The sequence below is a fragment of the Cricetulus griseus genome (genome assembly GCF_003668045.3).
Source record: "Cricetulus griseus strain 17A/GY chromosome 1 unlocalized genomic scaffold, alternate assembly CriGri-PICRH-1.0 chr1_1, whole genome shotgun sequence".
Classification (NCBI taxonomy): domain Eukaryota; kingdom Metazoa; phylum Chordata; class Mammalia; order Rodentia; family Cricetidae; genus Cricetulus; species Cricetulus griseus.
In genome coordinates, this window is record NW_023276807.1 from 268,596,060 (window position 1) to 268,620,984 (window position 24,925).

At 45.7% G+C, this 24,925-nt stretch overlaps 1 protein-coding gene across 2 annotated transcripts in view; it reads right to left on the reverse strand.

The window, feature by feature from the left end:
- Abcc4 (ATP binding cassette subfamily C member 4) overlaps positions 1-24,925 on the reverse strand; it is a 214,724-nt gene that overhangs the window by 102,818 nt on the left and 86,981 nt on the right. For both annotated transcript variants that reach the window (XM_027393942.2, XM_027393941.2), the window contains 8 exons: positions 24,297-24,391; positions 23,999-24,085; positions 18,302-18,398; positions 15,177-15,386; positions 13,363-13,503; positions 12,987-13,024; positions 12,119-12,213; positions 10,267-10,413 (listed from right to left, as the gene is read on the reverse strand). In XM_027393942.2, coding sequence (XP_027249743.1) covers positions 10,267-10,413; positions 12,119-12,213; positions 12,987-13,024; positions 13,363-13,503; positions 15,177-15,386; positions 18,302-18,398; positions 23,999-24,085; positions 24,297-24,391 — 910 coding nt within the window. The remainder of the gene's footprint in view (positions 1-10,266; positions 10,414-12,118; positions 12,214-12,986; positions 13,025-13,362; positions 13,504-15,176; positions 15,387-18,301; positions 18,399-23,998; positions 24,086-24,296; positions 24,392-24,925) is intronic.

The following is a 24,925-nucleotide window of genomic DNA, read 5'->3' on the forward strand; positions in this document are numbered from 1 at the left end:
ACACACACACACACCCCACATACACACATTGGTTCTATCATGTCCATGCCACATACAATGTTGGAGACGGTTTGGTAGGCTTCAAAGCCAGGTTGTCTACCACATTCTACCATGGTTCAAAGCTACCATAGAACAATAAAGGAAGGTCACTGCAGTTCTTGCTGGTGAACTCTACTTGTCTATTTATTTCCAGACTTTCAGTCTTACACCCCTTTAATTGGAGATAATGATATAAAGCATACTGCATCTTGAAAAACTTACTCTCACAGGCACCCAGAAGCACGAATCTGCTGAAGACAGCTACTTCCACCCAGAGGACCCTAATCAACAGCCTGGGTCCTCAAGAAGCTGATGCCACATCAGAAGCAATCGTGAGAATGAGGGGGGAAAAGACGCCCGTGTCTATGCACAGCTATGAGGTGCTCCCATTCCACAACACAAAAGCTCACTCTCTGACCTAATCTCTACTTTTAGCAATTTCAATATTAAAAAAGAAAACCTTGAATGAGGCACCCCTGAAAGTTAAGTCAATTAAATAGCTTTAAACTCCTACAGCTTCTGGAGTATGGAAGAAGGGAGTTAGAACACATACCACTGAGGGAAACCAGGGATTTTTAACTCTCAAACATAGGAGAGGCACTGAGTGTCCTTGCCTGGAATACAGACAGGATGACCCCTGAAGAAATAGGAGTTTGTGTAACTTTGCAATAACCAGCTGATGCCTGGATTGCACAGCTGTTCCTCTGTCAATGCAGGCTAGTCACGTCAGCACCCAATTATTTGTTCTTAAAGTCAAGGGAGGATGACTTTCCAGTACCCCGATATTTGCCACAAGGAATGGATTACTTTTCCTACCTCTGACCTGGCCACATCAGGACCAGCTTTGAAAAGTTGGTCCAGGTGAGAACTTCTGTCTACAGTCTAATACATGGGTGGGTCATACCAAACCATAATCGACTTTCATTTTTAATGATAAGCAAAAAGAGTTTCCAGAGAAAACTGATATCACCATGAGATACAGGTTTAAGATGTCAATGATCTTGTTCTCCAAAAAGGAAAGAATAAATTCACAGTCCATACACCACCCCTCCCCCAAAATAATTAATTTCATGATTCTAGGCCATTCTGACTCCAACAGAAGAATTTTTTTCTTTTGTTTAAACATGTTACACATGAGTGTTTTGTGTGCATGTATGTAAGTGCACCTCATGGGTGCAGGTCCTGCAGAGTTCAGAGCGAGCACTGAATACCCCGGAACTGGAGTTACAGATGGCTGTGCATGACCAGGTGGATGCTGGAAGCCACGCCCAGGTCCTCCCAGAGCTACAACAGCAGAGCCATCGCTCTAGCCCCTTCTTATTTTTTAATGACAACATACAAGAAAGTGGTGTTTCCTTGTTCTTCTATTCCTAAGCACTTAGAAGTAATGAAAAAAATTAAACCATGGTCCTGTCTTTGCCTCGAAGCACAGATGACCCAGGGTGTGGAATTATACTTACGAGAGAGAGTATATGTCAGAATGAATCACTCGACGATGAGGTGTCTTTGCAAATCTCCCGGTGCCTACGAAAGGCCTGGTGTGACAGTTCTTCCCTGGCCCTCAAATCTCTACATCAGATTTAGGCTTCACTGCATGTGAAAGAGGCCAGCCATGGAACCCAAAAACTCCACACTTCTGCTTCAAGTCCAGAGAAAAATCTTCAACTAAGCCTCTCTCCCAGAGTCAGGGACTGGGCAGCAGCCCTACCAGGGCAGGACCACTGGTCTCTAAAGATGTTTTGACAGCAAGTTCTACTGTGCATCATCACCTTCCAGCAAGTAGAGCTGCAGGCAGGATTTTTCCAAAATGATGAGAGTGATTGCATGCGAAATAATGTCTAGCTAAAGGTTTCCAAACACCCAGAAGGAGTCGAAAATAGACTTTCCAGGTGTTCAGGAGGCTGAAACATTTGCTCACATGATACCATCTATTAAGATGCAAATGTTTAAAAAAAAAAAGAAAGAAGTGAAGTTGAAGACTTCCCAGAATGGAAAACCTGATTTGGCAATAGCTTTCTACATAACCACACATTTTAATAAATTCCACTCAAAATGCACTTTGAAGCTTGTCAAGTCTTTCTTCTAGATGTTAACAGGCTTCTATTTACAGGGGGACTTTTCCCCCCTCAAAGATTAATCCTAGTTTCCAAGGATGAGAATACTCAATGGTTTATGGCTGATTGCAAGACAACACTATTAGACACCTGAGAGCTCAGAGGGTCTGCAGGTCTTCATAAACGGTAACTCCGGAGACGCCTGCCTGTTTCCTGAGCCAAAGCGTGGTGACTTCCCTGACGGGTCAGTAATGTGTCTGGATGACAGCACAAGTGTGTTCTTAAATACAGAATTGTGTACATGCCCCCACCAGTGTGCTTTCAGTATGGAAACAATTCACCCTGAAGTATCAGGAGAGGAGCTTCTGCAAACTTCATGAAATCAGGGCTCGTCACTGACGTCACTGCCGTTTTAGATACACACTATCAGACCATGTTTGAGAGTATGCTAGGTGTCTATGTGTCCATCCACAGCTCTTAAATTTCCAATCTGTATCACTTCTATACAGAATCAGAGGCAATGTTTTTAAATGTTTTTTTTTAAACAACCTATTGCATGTGGCTATGTAAGCATGCAAATTCTGGTCAAGATGGAGTTTCATAGAGACACATAGAGAAGCTCAATAAATATCTGAGAAGGAAAGAAACCCCTTGTCTTACTTGTTGGAGACCAAGGACGAGGGAACTGAAGGGAGTAGCTTAGCAATCACCAGGCCATGAGGCCACCACACAGGGACAGGTCAATTCCTCAATCCTCAGCCTCCGTTCACCAGTTTTAACAAGCCTGTCTATGGCTTAGAACGGATGCATTTTCTCCTATTTCTTGGGGCCACCCAGTTTATAAAACATGAAAGTAGCAAGATCCCAAGTGACAGAATGGTTGAAAGTCCTCTTCAATGTGCACTGAAGCCTCAAAGAAATGTATTAGGTGTTTGACAGTATTATTTCCTCAGCTGGTAAACAACAAGAGATTCTAGAACCACAGGCCAGGCTCATGAATCACAGAGAACCAATTCTGACTCTTCTGTCTAGACCCTCCCACTCTGTAGACCAGGCCCACGATGACCTATTGTCAGCGGCTCTTTTGAAATCAGCAGAAATCAATTCCACATATCTGCCAAGTATAAAACAAAAGGGTGCAATTTTATTCTAATTATCGCTGTGCTCCATTGTTCTTTCTGGGCGTAGCTTGGGGAGATGTAAGTGCCCGTATGAAGCTTTCCCTTGTTCTATGAAACCAACATGTATTTACTCATCAACCGCAAAGTCTCCGATCCTGAGTCTGGGAAATGTGGCAATAAAATAACAGATAAGTCTGAAGAAGAGCACAGAGCCAACACAAGACGCAGGTAGTGCGTATGTAATCCACTACAAAGACAAAAACAAAAACAAAAACACACAAACAGAAGTCTAACTTAGTAAGCCCCCACTGACTTCCACTTAACAACCCAAAATTACGCTTTAACCCTGGTCGACTGCCCATAGCATCAATGTTTATTCCTGATTAAGTTGGCAGAGATTTCAGACCCCATTTTCTCTGGAAACTTTGCACAGACTCGGAGACTCGCACTTGTTGCTTGAAGCGTTCCTGACTGTCAACTACCACTGGGGAGAAACTTTCTGGAGACAGCACCGAATGACGCTGAATCATGCATCCATCTATGCATCCCTGACGGCAAGGGCCAAGGATGGCACGTACACCTAGCTCTAAGTTAGGTGGATTGAAACCGGTCAGATTCTGAACCATGGGAAGCCTCCCAGCGGAGGGCACTAACATCACAGCCACAGAACTTGGCTGCCTGCAGAGAGGACAGATTCACAAGGCCAGCATTAGACTCAGACACTAAACGAAAGTCTGCCATAAAGGGTTAACTATTATCGACAAGTAAACTGGATAGAAGCAGACAAAAAATTATACTTTATGCGAGATAAAGTATGACTCAATGATGCAAATATTGAGGGTTTTTTTCTTTACCAGTTTGCTCATTGAAAAATGAAGAATAACATTTATAAGAAAGAAGACAAGGATGAAAGGTAAATACATGTGTAACATTAATAGATGCCTTCATGGAAAATAGTTTGGAATAAAGAAAGATTTAATCCTTTTAATCTTCTGAAATACAACATGATCATTCTGAAAGAGTAAACAGCTTCCCATCTTATGGTTTAAACATTCTATTAGACAGCCATGAACATAGCACTCTCTCTCTCTCTCTCTCTCTCTCTCTCTCTCTCTCTCTCTCTGTGTGTGTGTGTGTGTGTGTGTGTGTGTGTGTGCATGTTACTGAGCTGCCAGTATTTTCATGTACAACTTATTATGGAGAAAAACATTAATAAAAAGCAACTGGAGCATTCTAACAGATTTAAAATGTACTTTAAAACAGCGTAATATTTACCAGCTGTAGAAAGGTACCATAATAATCTCATTTAGAGAGATTACCAATGAAATAACAACAGCAATCAAATATATGTAACTATGTAACTATTTAAACTCACAACAAAGGCTTTTATTATGCTATTAGCAGTAAATGGGCAACTCCCATAAAATATCACTTAATATCACCCCTGATAAGAGTTTAAGTACATATAACCATTGTTACGAGAAAAAACATTTTTAATATGTGACAACTTGACAGGATTTAAGTGCCACACCTACTTCAAACCATTTAGCTCTTTCATTCAAACCAGAAAAAAAAATAATATTTGTGTGGCTATTGAGGTTCACTGTGATTAATGCAATCTTTTGTGTGATTCCTTTTGTACTCTCTCACGCCTGTTATTATTAACAAGGAAAAAATGAAAGGGGAAACGTGTGTTTTTGTTTTGCAACAAAGCTTTTCTGACGATGACTAACTTCTTCCTTTAAACAGAAAAAGCCTCTCCAACTAACTAATGTACATATAAATATATTCTTTACAACATGTATAAAGCAAGGAAAAGGAAGAAAGAAAAAACCCCGTAGGCCTTATGGCAGAATCAAAACCAATCTAGGCAGGATGAGTACAAGGAAGCTGTCAAGAGGGCTGCTATTCTTAGTCTGGGTTCCTTACAGCTCATCTGCACGCAAGAAAGAGAAACCATCATTTCTTTTAGCCATATCCACAGCAGATCTCACTTGAAAGGAAACACAGCTAGTGATCTGGCACGAACGGGCACCTCACCAGTTTCCAGCACTCCTGCTGAATATTTATGTCTGTGACGCAGTGACTAATGTTGACACCGTTGAGATATTTTAACACGAAGCTTGCCTTGTAAACCGTCTGAATGATGCTGTGTCAAAACAACTCCTTCCATAAACCAGAGGTTTTAGGACCAGTGTTTCTTGTTGGGACATGCTACCTGTTCAGCAGATGCACTTGTGTGAACAGGCATAGATTACTGTGTGCGGAGCAGAGCCATTTCACCTCCACACTTACAGAGCTATAATTTAACAGGCCTATTATTGTCGAGAGTGCCGTATTATACTTGTTAAAATGTGCAGTTAGCACTAACTCCAGTGGCCACTGGAACTGAATAAACAGACAGGTATCCTGCAATTAGATTTCTTCTCTATTGAGGACTTCCTTCTTTTGCTTTTCTGACGAAGGCAAGGTATGTTGACAATTGATTTTTATAAAAGCCCCAGCAAGACAGCCTTTCTGATGGTACAAAACGCCCACTGTGTAGCTTTCAACTCTTTTCACTGCTGCTTGAGTTCTTTAGCAACTTGCCCTGGATTCTGAGGACTCCCTGTCCCGACTGGAGAAAGAGAACAATACTGCAAACCACTGACAGCCCTCCCCTCCTCCCTGCGCTCCGAGAGGCACAGCCTGACTTAGAATAGTTTATATTTGTGAAGTCATCTACAGCCCAATTTCCCACCCTGTCAAGCCGTGAATCTTATATGCAATCTCTAGATTTTTATCAGGATGGACTTGAGAGTGCTTATCTTAAAATCTAAGGTTATTGGTGGCGTTCTCCATGGCCACTTTCATCAGTGTGTGTGTGTGTGTGTGTGTGTGTGTGTGTGTGTGTGTGTAATTTAACATATATTTTAAATCAATAGAAGTCAGTGCGCCTCTTTCCCCCCTTCCCAGTATTTTATTTCTCACATGATTTAAAAAATGGTGACATAAATTTGTACTCAGTTTTGCACTGTGGGATGCACACACCAGCACACACATAACAGAAAAAAAAAATGTGTCATGTGAATGAACACACTGGCCCCCAGCCACGACTAACCCTGTACCTTCCAGACATATCAACCTGTACTGCTGGCTCCATTTCTTACAGGCAAACTGATGAAGTAAAGCTAAATATTTCTATGGAATCTGAAGTTAATGCAGTCAGTCACTCGCTACTGGACAACAGAAGACAGGGCCACTAGCCAGCCGCTCTGCTGGTCTCCGAAGAAAAATTGAAAGGAGAATTTGCGTGACTGCATGGAATATGAGATCTTTGTGGGTTCCGATGATGTGGGAATAAAACTCAGGAGGCGGGGCTCATCTTTCTCCCCGAGAGGACAGCAGTCAGTCAGAACGACCCTTTAGGAGATAGCACACATCCAGCCAGGGGACAGTCCCTGCCTGTTCCAGGGTCTAGTCCAGAAAGTGTTCAGTGGGAATGAGAACATCCTCTTGGAAATGCGGGGTGTTCCCAAACAGCAGGCAAAGATTTCTTTAATGTAGCTTCATGTTCCGGTCATGTAAATAAAGGGGGGGCGCTTTTTAAAGTTTTTTCTGCCAGGTCTAATGAGATGCAAAAACACACACTAGAAAAGGACAACTTTCCAAGAAAGCTTTCAGGGCAAACCCAGGTTTGGCCACGCAAGCGCTCTGGGGACTCCGTCCCTGCAATTCTGCGGCTCATGCTGCCCCCTTGTGGCCAATGTCCAGAAAAACCTGGCTCCCTGCGAGGGGAGCCTGTTTGTGATCACAAGAGAAACCGGATGCTAACACTCTCCACCAGAATCTGTGTGGCCCTGTTTATTAAGATCTCCTTGAACCGAAGTGCTACGGTGGGAGATAAACTTTGATGAGGAAACGGGCGACGGGAAGGGATGGGGAGATGGCTATAAACACTGTGCAAATGGAGTTCCGATTCAAACGCGGGAAAGAAGAGGGGATTCAGTGAGCAGGCTCCTCAGGCCTCACGAACACCTCAAAGGAGAGGAGGACAGAAAACAAAGAGGGGTGTGGAGGAAGAAGCAAAGCTGGCTCTTGGCAATCTGAGGTCAGACACTTTGGGTTCAAAATTGGTCCTAGTTACGAGCTTAAGATTTATGGGACTATGAAACACGAGCAAACAGTCAGGGGCCATACTATATAAGCACACTGTGACTAACTTTGCATACTCAGGCATGGGTTCTATACGAGAGTAACTTCACATCTTTGACTTAAGGTGTGACCTTGGTCATCAGCCATATGGAATGACCCTATCATCGTAGAGGAGAAGAAACCTGTTCCTTCAGGTTTGGCCCACACTCTCCAGTCAAAAACTAGGGATGCTGGCTCTGTGGCCAGTGTTGTAGCCCCCATGGAAGTCCTCTGTCTCTGGACAAAGGTCACCCAGCTGATTAGCACCAGAGACAGGGCCAAGAAGAGATAACACTCCTGTGTGGAGAGCAGAGCAAACCCATGACAGAAGGAACAAGACACTTCCAGAATACAGTCTCTGGGATTCTGACACAAGTGGCAACCAGAGAAGGAATGGCTGGGTCAGATCTCAGGTCCCAGCTGGGTTTGAGGGGACTCTGGGGGGCAGAGCTACGGGGACCCCACTGTACCATATCCTGCTGTGTCTAGCTTACTAGATACCACATGATGGCAAAAATCCTTCCAGTCCCTGAAGTTGTCTAAAATCAGGAAGGGGACAGTAATACAGAGGCAGCAGGAAACCCCTGCTCACCTCAGGGGCTCCTGAGGGCTGTCTATGAAGAAATATTTTTAAAGGTATGTTTCTTGTGTCTTTGTGTTGCCCAGCAAACATGCTGTGTAACTAAAGAGGCTTGACATAACAGGGTTGCTTCTGGACACATTATATGCTTAATAACCACTTCCGTACATAAATAATTATAATTAATCAGGCTAATATAGCATAATGCCTACCTTCGATGTTTCTCCTCACCATTGTAAAACGTGCAAAATATTGTTCAAATGAGAACTGAAGTCTTAAAAAGCTTTTTAATTTTCTTTTTAAGTACTCCACTAAAAAGGTAAGTAATTCATGCTCACACTGTGGCAAATGAGGTCTGTCTTTTGGGGTATATTTGGACTGTGTTTCCATTGCAGGGAGAATGTCCTGCTAAGAGACACAGCAGGGAGAAGTAGAATGAATGCTTCTGACTTGATGTAGGATTAGTTACCCAAGATTTAGACTGGGCCCTAAACCCCTCAACTAATAATAAAATCAGTACCAGGAAAAGCCCACGGGTCTCCAGCATGAACACAAAACGAAGCACCTGGTGAATAGGACCTGGAAGACAGATGGCGGCAGAGCACAGCCTGCTAAAGCTCCAGCGTGCGTGCGTACAGCTCTCCAGTTAACTAGCTGAGCAGCTACAATGCTCACAGCACCAAATCGTCCAGCTACCTTCTGAGCGCAGCTCCGGCCAGACCTAAGGTGGCATCCGTGGTTCACTGTTCTTTGGGCTCAACTGGTGCCCAGACTAGACAGCATCTGTGACGCCTTCCAGAATGGTCTTACGTAACCATCACGTCAATCGTGTGAAGCAGAAAAAAGTCAGAATTGGTGTTTCCACCCCATGGGTGGAAAATGGAGCTCCAGGGCTGCTGTCCCTATCACTCAGTCTCCCTCTGAGAACTGTCGGGAGTAGAGCTAGGCACCACGTCAAGCACTGGGAATCATTCACCTGCTTAAATCTGTTTCTAACAAGATGGGTGAAGATACTGTCCCCATGTCGCATACATGAGTGCCAAGGCATGGGGAGATAGAGTCAACTGGTCTACCCGCATCGTCACAGATGTAACCAGTGGCTCTCACGAGGAGTTGGTGTCAAGATGGCCACTGGCTTTTAACCGACACATCCTACTGCAAAAATCTGTTCATCTGACACTATCTACATGCTTTGCTAGAGGCCAGCGGCTACCTGATGGCCAGCTGGTCCTCTGTGCTCCCTCCAGGCCAGCTTCCTCCACAAAGGGTCCCAGAATTATCAACTGCACAAATAAAGCTACCCCAGGCCTCATCAATGATCCCCGGATGACCACAGTCTGTGGTGATGATTAACACTGCCTAGGATTCCGGCCCAAGGAAGTACCTGCAGAAGCAAACTGGGTGAGAGGACCTCTGTGTGGGGCCCCATCCATCATGCAAAGGCACCGAGTACAGGGCATCTCCTTAGGACAAAGACTCTGGAATACAACCAAAGTCCACAGAGTTAAGAGACTCACGGGTGATGGCAAAATGACAAACGACAAAGAAGGAAGTCGGGGTGGGGGTGGGGGTTGTTGTTGTTTTAAAAACAGAGCTAAACGGGATGTAAAGGTACACTCCGGAATCTCAGCACTTGTGAGGAAGGGGTAAGAGAGCTATCGCCAGCTCAGGGTTAGCCTGGTCTGTAGAGTGACTTCCACGACAGCCAGGGCAACAGTAGCAAGGAAATATCTCAAAATACTAAATAAATAATATATTTACATTACATTAAATAATAAAAGTAAGATAAAATACAGAGTCAGAAACTTTTACTGGGGGTGCCTTTATCTTTAATACTGGTCAGGTCAACCTCTCAGTCAAGTCCTCACACTCCAAGAAATGAATGATCCTCCCAAGAAAAGAAACAAGTACACAGCCCCTCGTCTCCTACTCAGGGAGGGTTCCTCCTCAGGAGACCCCTCTGGAAGGTGGTACAGGCCAATGTGGTGTGAACACAACTGGTGTCTTAGCAACTGTGTAAACAGATTCTACCTGCCTGCAAGGCATGCAGGGAGCTCTTTGAGCCACGAGACCACGGGATGCACAGCTCTGCAAACTGAATGCAGACAGATGTCTTGTTACTTCTATGCAACTGATACTGAGATTTCCTATTGTGGGAGAGAAACATCAGGGAAGCTTGCTGCAGAAAACAAACAAAGACGCAGAAAGGTTTTCTCTCAATGTCACCTCCCTTTCAAAGACCGAAACCTCATCAGATCTTCAACGTGTCAACAGGACACATTTCCGGCCCGTGACTTACCTATTGGATTTCTGTCGAAGAACAAGACGGGAGCTTTCAGGATTGACTCAAACATCCTGTTGTGTAATGTCTGGGAAGCTTTGACGAGAACGTAGAACACCAACAGGGACCTTGCTATGCCAAAGAGGACCGTAATGGCCGTTAACCCTGAAACAAGGAAAACCACCCAGAGAAAACAGGGTCTAAGTCTATAAATATATCACTTATCACATAAATATCTAGGTTCCACCTAAGTACGATGCATTTAAAAGATACACTGACAAAGATTAAATTTTTTCTCACCGAATGGAAAATACGTATGTAGGGGTGGGGTGGATAAAGTATAAACAGCAGGCTTTTAATTTAAAAAAAATTGCCTGTGCTAGTAAAACCTCAGAAGAAATATAACCAAAGGAAAGTTGTCCTTTGTGTCTCCATATCCAACGATTGTTTGTGAGCCCCACAACCTATCACTGCAGTGGGTTTGGATGCTAACAGAGAAGAGATTTACCTTTTCCCTGTAGTAAATGCCCAAGTAGCTTTAAAGAATTTGAAAACTCCACAGTAAGTTGCACATGGAAAAACTTTTAAACGGCTGGATTGTGAGAAAACACAAACCATGTTGTAACATCAGATAATTAAATGAGCAGCCAATCGACGCTCGTCTCATACAAACATCATGCATTTTGAATGAGCTCCGTTTAAACTGTATGTTTAATTGAGGCGTGCTTGGATAACCACTCTGCACAGATATGTGTGTGCTGGGGATGGACCATCATTACCCATATGAGGCAAGCCTTCTACCACCGAGGTACATCCTTAACCTCTGTTCTCCCAGTATCTCCTAGCCTTTAGCTCACAATGCCACCCAGAGCTGGAAGAACTGATGTTAGAGTGTTATGATCTAACCTCTAAAGCAAACTCTATACACACGCATTTCCCCTAGCTGCCCAGCCTACTTGAGTAGAAATGGACCTATTTCCCTGTAGGTCTTGCATAGTCCACCAGTTGGGATGGTAACCAGTCAGTGGATTAAGATTTCTTAGCAAGGGATCAACAAAATAAGCACCAATCTCGTCGAGTGGGTTCTAGCAGATAATTCGCTCTGTCCAAGCAAAGCCACAGTGGGAATGCTTGAAACTTCAGGTGAGGATTCTCTTTCTTAAAGTAGGTAATTCTACAAATACTTCAGACAGTCTTGTGACAACAGAGTGTGGAGTTAACCTTCGTCTGGCAAACCAAATGTTAAATTAATCACACAGCTGGAGACATGATAACATTGCTGATTTCGAGGTAGGGAAGAGAAGGAGCCCTAATCCCTAGACACTGGGTTCTCCCTGCTTCTCTCCCTCTTCAGTAATTAGTGAAGCCCGAGAGACGGGCCGTGTGCTGAAGGGAACTGTGCATACCTGAGAGGGGATACGGGTTTCATTTGGGGACCTTGCCGCCACGGGATTCCATCCAAGTTCAATAAAGGCCTGGGCTTATTCAGACAGAATTGGAGCAATCGAAAGCACAGGGTTGGGATCCGTTTCTAATCCCCGCCCATCCATACAATAATAGAAGAGTTAGCGAGAGCAACCTATTAGAATAGACAATAGCCACGCAGTTCCAGTGGCTGGTTTTCTGAACGCTCAATCCTAGTTTAACTTTCAAAACCCAGTATAGAGCAAATTAAGAGTCTTCATTCAATCTCTTTCTTCTGGTAGATTAAAAAAAATAATTATTCTAATTAATTCAGAGAGTGAATGCAACTCAGTCTCCTAATCTGTTAAGTCGCTGCTGAATTACTCCTAGGAGCTCTGGTAGTTCACACAGGCGCATCGTCAGCACCTCAGGCTCTCATGTAATAGACCCCATGGCTAAACGTTACCTGAGTAAATTCCTAAATACCAGTGAAGATCTAGGGTCTCGGTTACATTTCCATTTGCATTGTTGGTGTTATTCAGAGCACCTTGTTTGTTTGCCCTATGGAAGAAACATGGAAGGAAAATGTTTTAGGTAAATATTTTTTTAAAAAAGGAACCTTTTTGAGAGAAAGGTCCCTTGCTAGAGAACGATTCTCAGCTCACACAATCCTTTGTGTATCCGTCTTTGAAAATGAGTTTGAATTGGGCTGGAGAGATGGGTCAGTGGGTAAGAGGATCCGGATGTGATTCTCAGCCCTACATGGGGCTCACAACTGTTTGTAATTCTGGGATCTGGTGCTCTCTTCTGGACTCTGCAGCCACCAGGAGAGTGAGCTCGAGAGCACACACACACACACACACACACACACACACACACACACACACACGACGCACACACGCACACACGCACACACGCACACACGCACACACGCACACACGCACACACACACACACTAAAATTTAAAATCAGGCAGGAGTGGTGCACACCATCAGTCCGAGCACTCAGGAGGCAGAAGCAGGTGGATCTCTGTGAGTTTGAGGCCAGTCTGGTCTACAGAGTTGAGTTCCAGGACAGCCAGGTCTACACAGAGAAATCATGTCTTGAAAAACAAACCAAAAACTCAGTTTGAATCTTGGCATTCAGTTCTCAACACGCAGCAGGTGTGGGTAAAGACCACTGTAGGGCACACGTCACTATCACTCTGCTCTTTCTCTTCAGGTGACTAAGGCTGGAATAGCAGGTCCCACAAACCCCACTTCCCCCTGAAACCAGTGGGAAAATGAAGCTACCTATGACTCTTACAGACTTTAACCCAGTCCGGAACAACTCACCAGTAGGAAAGCCACCAGTCCTGAAGAACATAGAAAACCTGAAAGGGAAGTGAAATATAACATTGGCTTGACTTCCAAACCTGAAACTGAAAACAACCAAGATGTGCGGTCTAGAGGAGGTCTCCAGAGCACAACCACAGTCCCAGGCTCACGTCTACGCCAAACCCCTCTTCCCAGACAAGACGTCATGGCAAAAATCTTACGAGGCAACCCCGCTTTTTTCTTCTACACATTTACAACCCAGCTAGCATCACTGATGTAGCTTCCTATCAGACAGCACACCACACTGTAAATCCTGAGTGAACAGCATGGTGCATCAATCGTGCACAAATAAGTGTGTAAGTATCACACTGAGGGCACGGGTGTCCTTGCGTACCTGAGCCGCCATGTTCAGCAGAATAAGGAAAAGGATGAAGAACCAAGATGCACCAGCAGTGAAGTAATTCTTGTAGGCCTTGAAGCCAACCTTCCCTTCAGAGCGGCTCTCCTCCGGTTGCACGGCCTGTGGATTTTCTGTCTGTGAAAGGAAAGCAAACTAGTAACACAGAAAGTTTTTAAAAATTGATTGTTCACAAGGCTCCGGGAAAACAGGTAAATGATCCATTGCCAGTAGGAATCAAAATGGCAATTCTTAATTGCAAGTGTCAATCCAACCTGACAAAGCATCTACCCTGGACCCAGTCCTCTAACGTCCAGGAATATTTGCTCACTGTGCCATGGCTTTGCTTGGAGCACAGCGGCATGATTTATAGCACTGCTTAACACCCAAATTCAGGGCAATCACAAGGACGAGAACTAAAATGTCGCTCATCCATGGAAGAGGACAGGGCAGAACGGGAGTGCCGTCTGCCTAAGGTGAGAGTTTAGGATATGCAAGGCTCTGAGTGCAACACCAAGAAGAATAACCAGATGGCTCAAACTGCCTGCCAAATACAGTAACTGAGTAGAAACCTGTGCACAAGAGGGAGGATAGCATACCCATTTACAGCAGAATAATCCAGGCTCCTAGATTTGGAAAACGAGGGTTCGGATAGTCAGACCCAGCATGCTTGAGTTCCACAATTGCAAATGGAGAACATTCAGAGGAGGAAAATCGTCATCTATACTGAACACATGTGAACATTTTTTGCCACTGTTCCCTAGTAATACCATGTAGCAAGTGTTTATATAGTGTTTATATTGTGTTGGGAATTATAAGTAATCTAGAGATGGCTTAAAATACACAGAAGCAGGCAGGCTATTTGCACACATGCCACCTTTACCTAAGCGACTTTAACTCAATCCCAGTCCCCATGTCATGCCAACTCCAAGGATGACTTTCTTTTCAAAGGAGAAGCTTTGAAAAGCTTCCAATACGGCACAGCTTCACATAAGCTGAAGACACACTTGGGCCTGTGCTGGCTGCTGGGCGCTCTGTGAGGAATAAGCTGTGGCCCTCAGAGTGAATAATGAAGAAACGGAGGAACTAAGAGTCTGTCATGTGCTAAGGTCACAGATCTGTGTCCTTCTTGACGTACAAAAAGCATCTAAAATAAAGCAGGTAACTCCTGTCTGCCACCTACACTGTTAAAATCCAACAAATAACAAAAGCAACCGATGCAATCTGACCACAGAAGAGTCTAAGACAGTGGTTCTCAAGCTGTGGCTCTCGACCCTTTTGGGGACTGAATGAAGACCACTGGAAACACAGATATGTACATGATGATTCATAACAATAGCAAAAATTACAGTTATCAAGTAGGAACAAAAATAATGTTATGGTTGGAGGCTGGAGGGGGCATGACAACGTAAGGAATTGTATTAAAGGGTTTCAGCATTAGGAAGGGTGAGAACCATGGCTCCGAAGGGTTCTTCATGTTTAGTCTCTGGATACAAAAGCTAAGCCTGAGATCCCCAGATTTGCCCATGGTAAAAATCTAGACTCCAGGCATCCAAGAGTCACACAGACCTTTGGAAGTTCTCATAGCACAGCCACTATGGATGTCTGTGAGGTTCTCCAGCCCACACCCAGGAGAGAGCCACAGCCAGGGTTTCTCCCTTAAGTCTATTTTAACTCTGCCAATGACACTGCATAACACCTTAGACTCACAGGCTCACATCAGGATGGATGAAATTGCCACCAACAGAGTGACTCAAAGGGTCACAAGGTCTGTAAGAACAAAGAAAACATACAACCCAAGATGAACTCACATCTTGGCCCTCTGGTACCCCATCTTTCAAAGAGGGCCTGGACGACTGCTGAGACCAAATCGAGGACTCGGAGAAAGTTCGTTTCCTGAGTGTTGGGGTTCCTGAAGCTGAGGGGTGTTCTGCTTCCTCGTTCTCCGTCTTCAGAAGGGAACCAAAATCCACGCCAGATTTCAGAAACTCGGTGTAGGTCCCCTTCTGCACCACTTGACCCTAAAATAAAAGGAATTTCAGAGGTAGACACCAGCACTTAACAACACTAATCTGACCAAACCACACTCAACGGGCCATAAGCTACAGTTGCTCTTGGGTCCGGAGCTCTGGTTGACAAGTATGGAGTAACTCAGCTTGCCTCCTAAGTGAGAATCCTGTTTTCTGCCAAATTCTAGGTGCTTGGCAATATAAAATAACATGTCATCTTGTCTTACTACCCAAATGCCATGGGCACTGAAGGAAGCAAAGGGCATAGATGACAGGAGAGTCCACGGGGTCTTTCGTGAGAGCACAGAGAGGACTCAGGCAGTGGGAAATTTGATTGACAGGGAGGGGTCATGGACATCTCTACCTAGGTAGGACACACTCATCTTGCCTTAGCTGGCCACCTGCCCACTTAGGGGCAAGACATGTGCAAACTTTGTGGCCTTAGATTAAAACTTCCTGCCCAAATTCAAGATCCTCTAATAATGAAGGGGCTTAGTAACCTGTGAGATTAAGATATTCTTTATTAGATAAATGCCAGCCAAACCCAAGCCAGAGTGTGCCAGGGGTAGCAAGGCAGGGAGGCCAGAGAGAAGGGGCTCCCATGTGTCTGTCCCTTTAAATCCTATCATGTGTCATCCTGACCTCACCTTGACCATGCCCTAATGGGTGTGGTCAGGCACACCTGTAGCCAGCTTTTAGCAGGCTATACTGTCCCCTACAATCCTCACTGAAGACTCAACATTCCATGGGACATCTAATCCAGTGTTCTCCTCCTGACCAACGTTGTAGGAAATAATGTGTAAATATCTTCACAATGTTTGAGCCCATGAGGTGAGTCCCAAATGATTTATCTAAAGCCATAAATTAATATGGGACAAAATCCTGGGGGCCCTGAATCAGAGGAGAGTAGCTCTGAAGTGAGGACAGGTCAGGTTAGAAAAAAATGACCCTGGACCCCACCTACTCCTCTGTCCTCCCCCAACCCCCACCCCACTGAGGAAAATCCTAGTGCCTTTGGGCTTACAATAACCCGGTCACCTAAGGATTAGGAAGTTTTTCCTGAAACGCCATGTCTTGTTACACTTAGGAGATAAGATTTGATTTGTACACTTACTTAATGTAGTCACGCCCTTCCTCTGAGCAAAACACACAAGGGGGCAGTTCCTAAGACAAGCTTCAGGAGTGTGGCAGGGGGCCCATCCTCTCTGCTGTTAGAGGGGTCCAGACTAGTAATAACAGCGTGCCTCAGTTTCTCCAGGGTCCCTGAGGGTGGGTGAATGAATTGTGGTGTGCTAAAAATAAAACTCGAAGTATGCAGGAGGCAGGGTCTCAAAAGCAGTCGCCATGTGGGGACAGGTGACAAAACTGACTCTATACCGACTGACCCTGCAGGCAGAATATCCAGCTCTCTGCACATGAAATTAATTGTTTTCCAGCTTGAGGAATCTGAGCTCCAATTCCCAGGGGCATAGGAGACAGCTGACACACTAAGTTGTTGCTAAGGGGATAGTCACCCTTCCTTATATAATCTTCTTTGTGGTGAGAATTTATTCCATGGAACTTTGATTGACAGCTCCCTCGCCTCTCTTTGGAAGCCACAGGAAGTCTCAAGGAGGCACTAGAGGACATTTGCAGGCACTCCACTACCATCACCCAGCCTGTTTACCATAGCAATGGGTAATTTCTCTCTCTGAGAGTAACTGCACACAAATATTGTGAACTCTGGATAGCACTCATCTGTCATTTCCATCTTTGGCCAAGAGATTGCAGAAGGATCCTATGGTTTGGATGTGGCTTAATTATTTGTGTCCCCTACTGTGTGATCAAAGGCTTGGTCCTTAGGGTGGCACTACTGGGAAGTTCTGGAACCTTAGGGAGGTGGCAGCTGGTAGGGAGCCCTAAGTGCAGAAGGAACCTGGGTCTCTCGGTGTTGTTTCTCAGTGTGTGAGCGCCTCCTTGTGCCCTCCTTCCAGAGCTGCAGCCAGGAAGGCCTTTCAGAAGGGAACCCATGGAGGAACTGTGTCCTTGACCCTTTCTCCTTATAAAAGTGACCTGTCTTCTCCATCAAATCCCTCCCCGTGGAGCTCAGGAGAAGAGGAGATGCAAAGCGTGTAAGAGCCAGGTGATGGAGGGCAGCAGGAGAACAAACTCTGAATCCACTGAGCGAGGCTCACAGGTGCTCACAGAGTACAGCGGCACACACAGGGCCTGCATGGGTCTGCAGCGGTCCTCTGCATGGGTACTGTAGCTTTCAGTTTGGTGTTTCCAGGACTCCTGAGTGTCAGAGTGAGTGCATCTGCTCTCGGACTCTAATTTGCCTTCGCCAACCTGGATGCGATGGATTTTGTTTGATCCTATTATGTTTTATTTTGTTATGCTTGGTTGGTATCTCTTAGAAGCCTGTTCTTTTCTAAGAAACAGAAAGAGAATGGATCCAGACGGGAGCAGAGGTAGGAACTGGGAGGCACAGAGGGAGGGAAAAATGTAATATATTGTCCAACAAAAAAAAATCTATTTTCAATAAAGGAGAAAACTACTGAGTGACCTGTCTTAGGTATCCCACTGTGGTTAACCCTGGGGCCACACCCCAGCCCTCACAGTGGTGCTTCTGAAAGTTCGTCAGCTATCCTCAGAGGTGTGAATCTCAACTCTAGGAAATGGGTGTGAAATGGGAGGGAAGGCAGCTTACCAAGAAGTCCACGGAGAGCAGCCTGACAGGATGCTTTCAAGCTGAGGTTCTAGCTGGTTCAGTGGACTCTCAGTTGCTCACACTCAACCTGCCTTTGTGGAGCCTATAACCTTGCTCTTGGGTGTATCTGACTTTCTTCTCAAGGACTCTCCCTTCTCTGAACACTGCCACTTACATTCTGTACTGAAATCTCTTGGCAAACCTCAGCTGTGCTTGCGAAAAGCAAGTAACGACTTACGTCTTTCAATATCAGGATGTGGCTGGCAGCTTTCAGATACTGCAGCTGGTGCGTCACTAAAATGGTGACCTTCTCGTGCAGGGTCTGGCAGATGCACCTACAGATGTAAAAGCCACCAGAGGAGAAAACACATTAGCGGGATTCTCCAAACTGCAAAATAAGAGCTCAAGCCACAACGACACGAAGACAACACAGCAATGAGGTGTACTTTAAAAGAGTTGGAAACAGAAATTAGACACGGGTTAAAGAGGACGGTTAGCAGCTAAGGGTAGGGGCACTGCTTCTGCAGAGAATCAACTTTGGTTACCAGCACCCCCAAAGGCAGCTCACAACAACCAGTAATGAACCTTAAAAATTAAATATGTTAATAATGTGGACGAAGCATTCAAATCCACCAACCGCACCTGAGCCTTGCTCTAACAAACCCTGAAAGTAGCCAGGAGAAGAGGCTGTGCTTGCTACTTTTCTTCTAAATCTTAGTTTAACAGTTGTGCATATTTGCACAGTATATGACTAAAAATCGAAATTGGTGTGGGACATCATAAAAGCAGTTGAACAGTACTAATTTTCCAAAACATGACTCGACTGAAATTCTAATTACCTTACTGTGATACAGGGATCCTAAAGAAACAGCCTTATATCACATAAGTGGTTGTTTCCTTACATGTCTTCTTAGGTGCCATTTATGATGTACACATTAATTAATAAAAACTCTTAGGGGCTAGGGCCATCACTCAGTTGGTGGAGTGCACGCAGGGCATGAACCGGTGGCAGTGTCACCGACAATCCTTGTGCAAGGAGGTAGGGATAGGAGGCTTAGGTGGAGGATATCCTCGACTATGTAGCAGGTCTGAGGCCAGCCTGAACTACAGGACACCCTGTCTCAAAACAACAACAACAACAACAAAGCTGAGTAGTAAGAATAAAAACCAAGCTGAGTCATAAGAATAAAAGTAAACGAGTAGCCTCGGAACCTCAGTTACTTTACAAATGTACACTTGGCAATCTCTTCCCCTAAATAAGAAAAGTGAATGAGGAGGCCACAACCAGTCTCCACCACAATCCTACCTCCCCAGGCTGGGAGCAAATATTCATTTAGAACTGAAAATCTCCAGAATTTAAAAGGCAAGAAGTCAATGACCTCAACCTTTGGTGTTTAGACTGCCCCCTTTCCAGCCCACCCACATTCTCATAGCAGACCCAGGAGAACTCAGCCTTAGCATATGACTCGGTCAGGGGAAACTGGCTGAGGGCTGTCACAGGCAGCTCTGTATATACTCTGGGTTCCCAAGTCCTCACACAGAGCAACCATCAGGACTAGAGGCCACAAGCCGGCAAAGTGACGTTGTCAGAGTGAGGTTGCCTTGGGAAGACACGGAATCGAGCTCTTCAAATCCCTGTCTACTCTCATGAAGCTAGTTACTAAACCTCATGCAGCCTTAGTTTCTCTCCCAAAAATAAGGCTACTTCTCTCTGAGGACTAGCTTTCATAGTATCAGAAGGTACTATGCAAACTTCCAGCTACCACAGCTATAAGACAATGATGACCGCCATGGAATGATGACCCAAGTGTGCACTAGAGGCACACATGTCTTCCCGGTAACCAACAGCTCTCTAATGGACTGAAGGGGCTCTCGACAGGAAGGAAATAATGCTTAGTACTGGAAGCCTAGTCAACTACCTGGTGAAGTCACAGATCTTGGGCACACACAGAGATACCTAAATATAGATTATAACCTGCTCAGTCTGTTTAATGTTACTGTATGTATGTTTTCAGGGCTGACCACTTGGTGTTGGATACCCAGCTGGTGTGCTCTTCCCCTGGGGAAGACTATGTCTGAAGGTCTCAGCATTCCTAAGTATCACATCCATGTACCAGACATCCACATTGGTAGGTCTGTTGGTGTCGTCCTTGTTCAGGTAATGCTAGGCAGCCGTGCTGGTGAGAATTAGCAGGTGCAGCTTCTGACATTTCCAAATGTGTTCACAGTAAACTTCCTGGCCCTCTCCTAACACTTCTCGCTCCCACTTTTCAGTGATGCTCCCCGAACACTTAGATGCCGGGGTTCTGTTGCAGATGAACCAACCAGGGCTGCTGTGCGCCGTCACTGTGTAACATTATATAGAGTGAGCAGGTTGTAATTATACACTTAGGGGTGTGTGTGTGTGTGTGTTACAATAACACAAAAGAAAAAAGAAAAAGAAGCCATGATTTTAAGAGGGAACAGGGGCACATGGGAACTGGAGGGAAAAAAGGGAAGAGGAAATGACACAATTATATTTTAATTTTTAAAAATAATTTTCTAATTGATGGTGTTGTTTTCCCTAAATTAGGTGTTTCCCCCAAATGTTGGGGTTCCCTGGTAGGGAGCGGTGGCTCTGGAGGAGTTCTGTGTCCCTAGCGGGGTGCCGTGGCCCTGGAGGGGTGCTGTGGCTCTGGGTGCTTCCATGTACTAAGTCCAGTACGGGCTTGAAGGGTAAAATCATTCAGCACCACCCACATAGAGCGCTACGGGTCATGGACTATGAGCATCTTCCAGACACAGAGAGAAGCATGATGCTTCCTGGAGGTGCACGAGAGAAAGGCAGGCAAGTAGGTCTGTCTCCTTCCTTTCTCCTGACATACAGTCGCCAGGCTAAGAAGGAACGACACTAAAATAGGCAGGTGTAAAAAAGGCACACGTCTTTCAACAAGCCAACATACATGTTAGAATGCTGGAATTCTAGTTTACATGGAGCATGAACGGCGGTGGGGCAGATTGCCAAGACGACGTTGTTCTTCCATCCAGGACTGGGAACTGCACCCTAGCGGTGAGGGTGAGTGTGTAACCAGCTGGAGCGGAGCGGTGAGCCACTGCAGGGTGCTCAAGGCGTCTGTCTCTCCACACGTGCACACACTGAAAATTAATCGCCCGTGGGATGGTATGGAGAGGTGGGGCTGTCTCATGAGAATCTGCTGTGTGATTGGTGTTGGTCCTTATAACAGAGAACCAACGGACGGGCGGCACCACTTCTGTCAGTTGGGGCAAAGCAGAAGACATGTGTCTGCGAATCACCAAGTCCTCATGAGAGATCAGATCTGTTAGCAATTCCTCTCGGGCTTCCAGCCGCCACAGCATGAGGCGTGCACTTCTGTTGCTTATAAGTCACCCAGTCATGGCATTTTGTCACAGTGGCCTGTGTCGATGAAGACATGCAAAGACGAGACAAAGGGGTGGGCAGAGCCCAGATGTGTGGGAGATCTAACTAGGACAGCCCTGAACAGATCACAGAAGAGGCAGGCATCTGTAATTTTGAGACTTTCTAAAATGCAGAAGCCACGGCTACATCAGACTGGCATCTGTCTGCAGTCCCATCTTTCTGTGGCCTGTGTTTGTAACATAAAGCTGCAAAACTCACACACCTTAGTAACCTTGGATGCATACTTGTGATTGAAATAAAACTGTTGATGGCAAACAGAAGAGTAATTCATTCACGTTGAATACAAAACACTTCACATTTCTGAGCTTCGACATGACCGCCACCACCACCGTCTTTCATAGCATACTGTTCAATCCAATTTTCTAACTCGTTGGGAGCATTCTCCAGCTGCTGCTGAGTGATTTCCTAAATTGCCTTCGCGCCTCCACTCCAAGCTTCCCCCAAAGAATGTGGTTCTGATTAGCAAGCAACAATTTTAACAAGCTTGCTCCTATCGGGTGTCTATCCAGAGCCATTAAACATTAAGGGTGCAAGAAGACTTTATAAACATGTATGCTCAAAGGAAAACTTGGGGGCACCCTTGTGACCGGCATACTGATACCTATTGATTGAAACGCCCCCTCTCTCCTCCCAAGGGACTCCACCAAGAATGAGTCTCTGAGTGATGGGGAACTTGAGTACTTCCACTCAAGGCTCACCCAAGTGACAAAAGGCTGGTTCTGCCCAGAGCAAAATCCATCAAGTCAACAGGAAAGCACCGTCAGATCAAAGAGCTGGGCCTAAGCCAAGTGCCAGCTGCTCTCGCTTCCTGCATTCACAACTACTCAACACTATCTCAAGCGTGTTTTTATTTCTATGGTGGTAAGATACGCATGCCATAAAAGTCACGACCTTGGCCACTTTTAAGTGTCTTAGCCACGGCATAAAGCTCATTCACACTGCTGTCCAACCATCACTTCCACCCACGGCCCAGAACACAAGACACATTCACCTCCCGTGCGGGTGTGGAAATAGTCACTGCCCAGTCATAGAATTCAGAGCCCAGATGTGTCCTTTTCACTCTGCATGCACATCTGCTACAAACTGAGCCCCACTCCCCACGATCCATATACTAAAGCTCAACACTTAATGATTTCAAGACAGAGCCTCCAGACAGAAAGTTAAGAGTGGCTATGCGGGTGGCCTTCAGTCAACCTGACTGCTGTCCTTTGGAGGAGGGGAAATCTGGGGGGAAGATACCTAAGAAGGAAAAGGAGAAAGGTGGCTACCGAGCCAGCAATGTACCCTAACCTGACTTCCACCTCCAGGGGTCATTCTGCTGTGAGAGTCACACAATCTGTAGCATTTTATTTTGGCGCCCAGAGCTAAACAAGACAGGAACTACAAGTTAGCACCTCTGGGGCTCGTAACCCACTATCCACTCTGTGCCTCCCCTTGAGTGACATGTGCCCACCTGCCCTCTGGTCTCTTCCTTGTCCACACCTTTACACCTGAAACCCCTTCTCAGTGTCCCCATACCTCCCAGCCCACAGTTTAACATAACCCAATAAGGTCTTTCCATGGAGGCCCTGTGCTCCCGCTGAAGCCTCACGGCTCATTCCAAGTAAAAAGTTATAAGGGAGTGTCTGGAGAGATGGCCAACTAAGAGCACCTACAAAGACCAGAGCTTGGCACCCAACACCCATAACCACCTCTAACTCCAGCTGCAAGGGGATCCAATCCCCTCTCTGGCCTCGGGCACCGACACACTGGCATTTGTTAACCAGATACCTACACATATACACGCGTACACCATACACGGATACACATATACATCGAAATAAAGTAAGAAAAGAGCAGACTCCCCACTACCAAGCTACCAAGTCACTTCCTTCAATTTAAAAGTGCACATCTTTTTCTTCCTGGGGGCCGGTCTTCCAGTGTCTCGGCTATGAACGTCAAGGAGCTAGAGGAAAGGCATATAGAATATGCCTTTCATTTTGAAACTCTAAAACACTGGCTCTGTGCACGCCACCACACTGACAGCGCCTTCCCAAATCTTGTACTTTGTAAAACGGGTCACAGGGAGGGGGACAGAGGAGAAGAGGGGCAGATCCTCCACAGGGCCCATCTGAAAGGGTCCCTGAACTGATGGGAGATGTAAATATGTTTCTCTTAGTGGTTAATGAATAAAGCACTGTGTGGCCAATGAGGCAGAATGATAGGTGGGGCTAGGAGACAAGGAGATTCTGGGAAAGGTAGGCAGAGGAGAGTCGTCATGTGATCCCAGGAGGAAAGGACTCCAGTCAGGCATTCTCTGGTAAGATAAGGCCATGTGGAAATACTTAGATTGATTGAAATGGGTTAATAATTAAGAGAGAACTAGCCAATAAGAAGCCTGAGCCAGCAGCAGCCAACAGCTTTATAACTAATACAGCGTCTGAATGTTCATTTGGGGCTGACACGGTGTGGGGCCAGGCTGGCGGGAAGAGTTATCCTAACAAAGAACAAACTCACAGCTGGAACAGGTGTTTGCCCACTTCTGCGTCGACGGCACTGAGGGGATCATCAAGGAGGTAGATGTCGGCATCTTGGTAGACGGCCCTGAAAGGCGAAGGGAGAGATCAGATGAGGAGCACCTCACCAGCCACTGTCTTAGGATCACCGTACTCAGCAACTGGATGTTCAAAGTGTCTATGGAAATACTCAAAGCCAGCGCTTCACATGAACTGCCTCGGTGGCAGACCCGACATGCCCCACCCACCACCTGAAGCTTCATCTGGACCCAGAGCATGGCTGTTGGAAGTCAAGTTACCGTGCCAAGTTCACCCGAGCTTTCTGCCCTCCGCTGAGTGTGGCTCCCCGGTCTCCTATCACGGTCAGATCTCCATCCTCCAAAAGCTGTAAGTCCTGCACAGAGAGACGGAGGAGGAAGACTTACAGTTGCTCTTCCACGGTCATCTTAATGTCTCGCAGCTGCACCGTAGGGGTGGGGACGGGGAGAACACACGTGTACGTGTAATCAATAACAAAGGACTCGGGAATTTCCATGTCACAGTTTTTCAGAGGATTTAACTATTTCTGAGGTGTTTAACTATTTTAAAAGACGTGTGCCAAGGGAATACCAAAGACTCAGCATTGTTTTGGTCACGGTGAGGTTGGCAGTGAAGAGAACGAAGTTCCCACAGCATCCTTAATGAGACTGACATCATGAAAATTTAGTAACGCTGTTCAAGACAAGTGCCAAGACACAGAAAGTTAGCTGTGGAAGGGATTGGAAGAAGGAAGGTTGGTTTCCCATTGGATGACCAGGGCTCAGATAGAGCGAGGCTAGGGTGGAGTGGGCCCCCCGAGCCCACTGTGGAAAGGCAGCATGTACAGCCCCTCTGGGCTGATGTATGCTGGACAGCAACCACGAGGCCATGGAGCTGCAGCAGTGTCGGG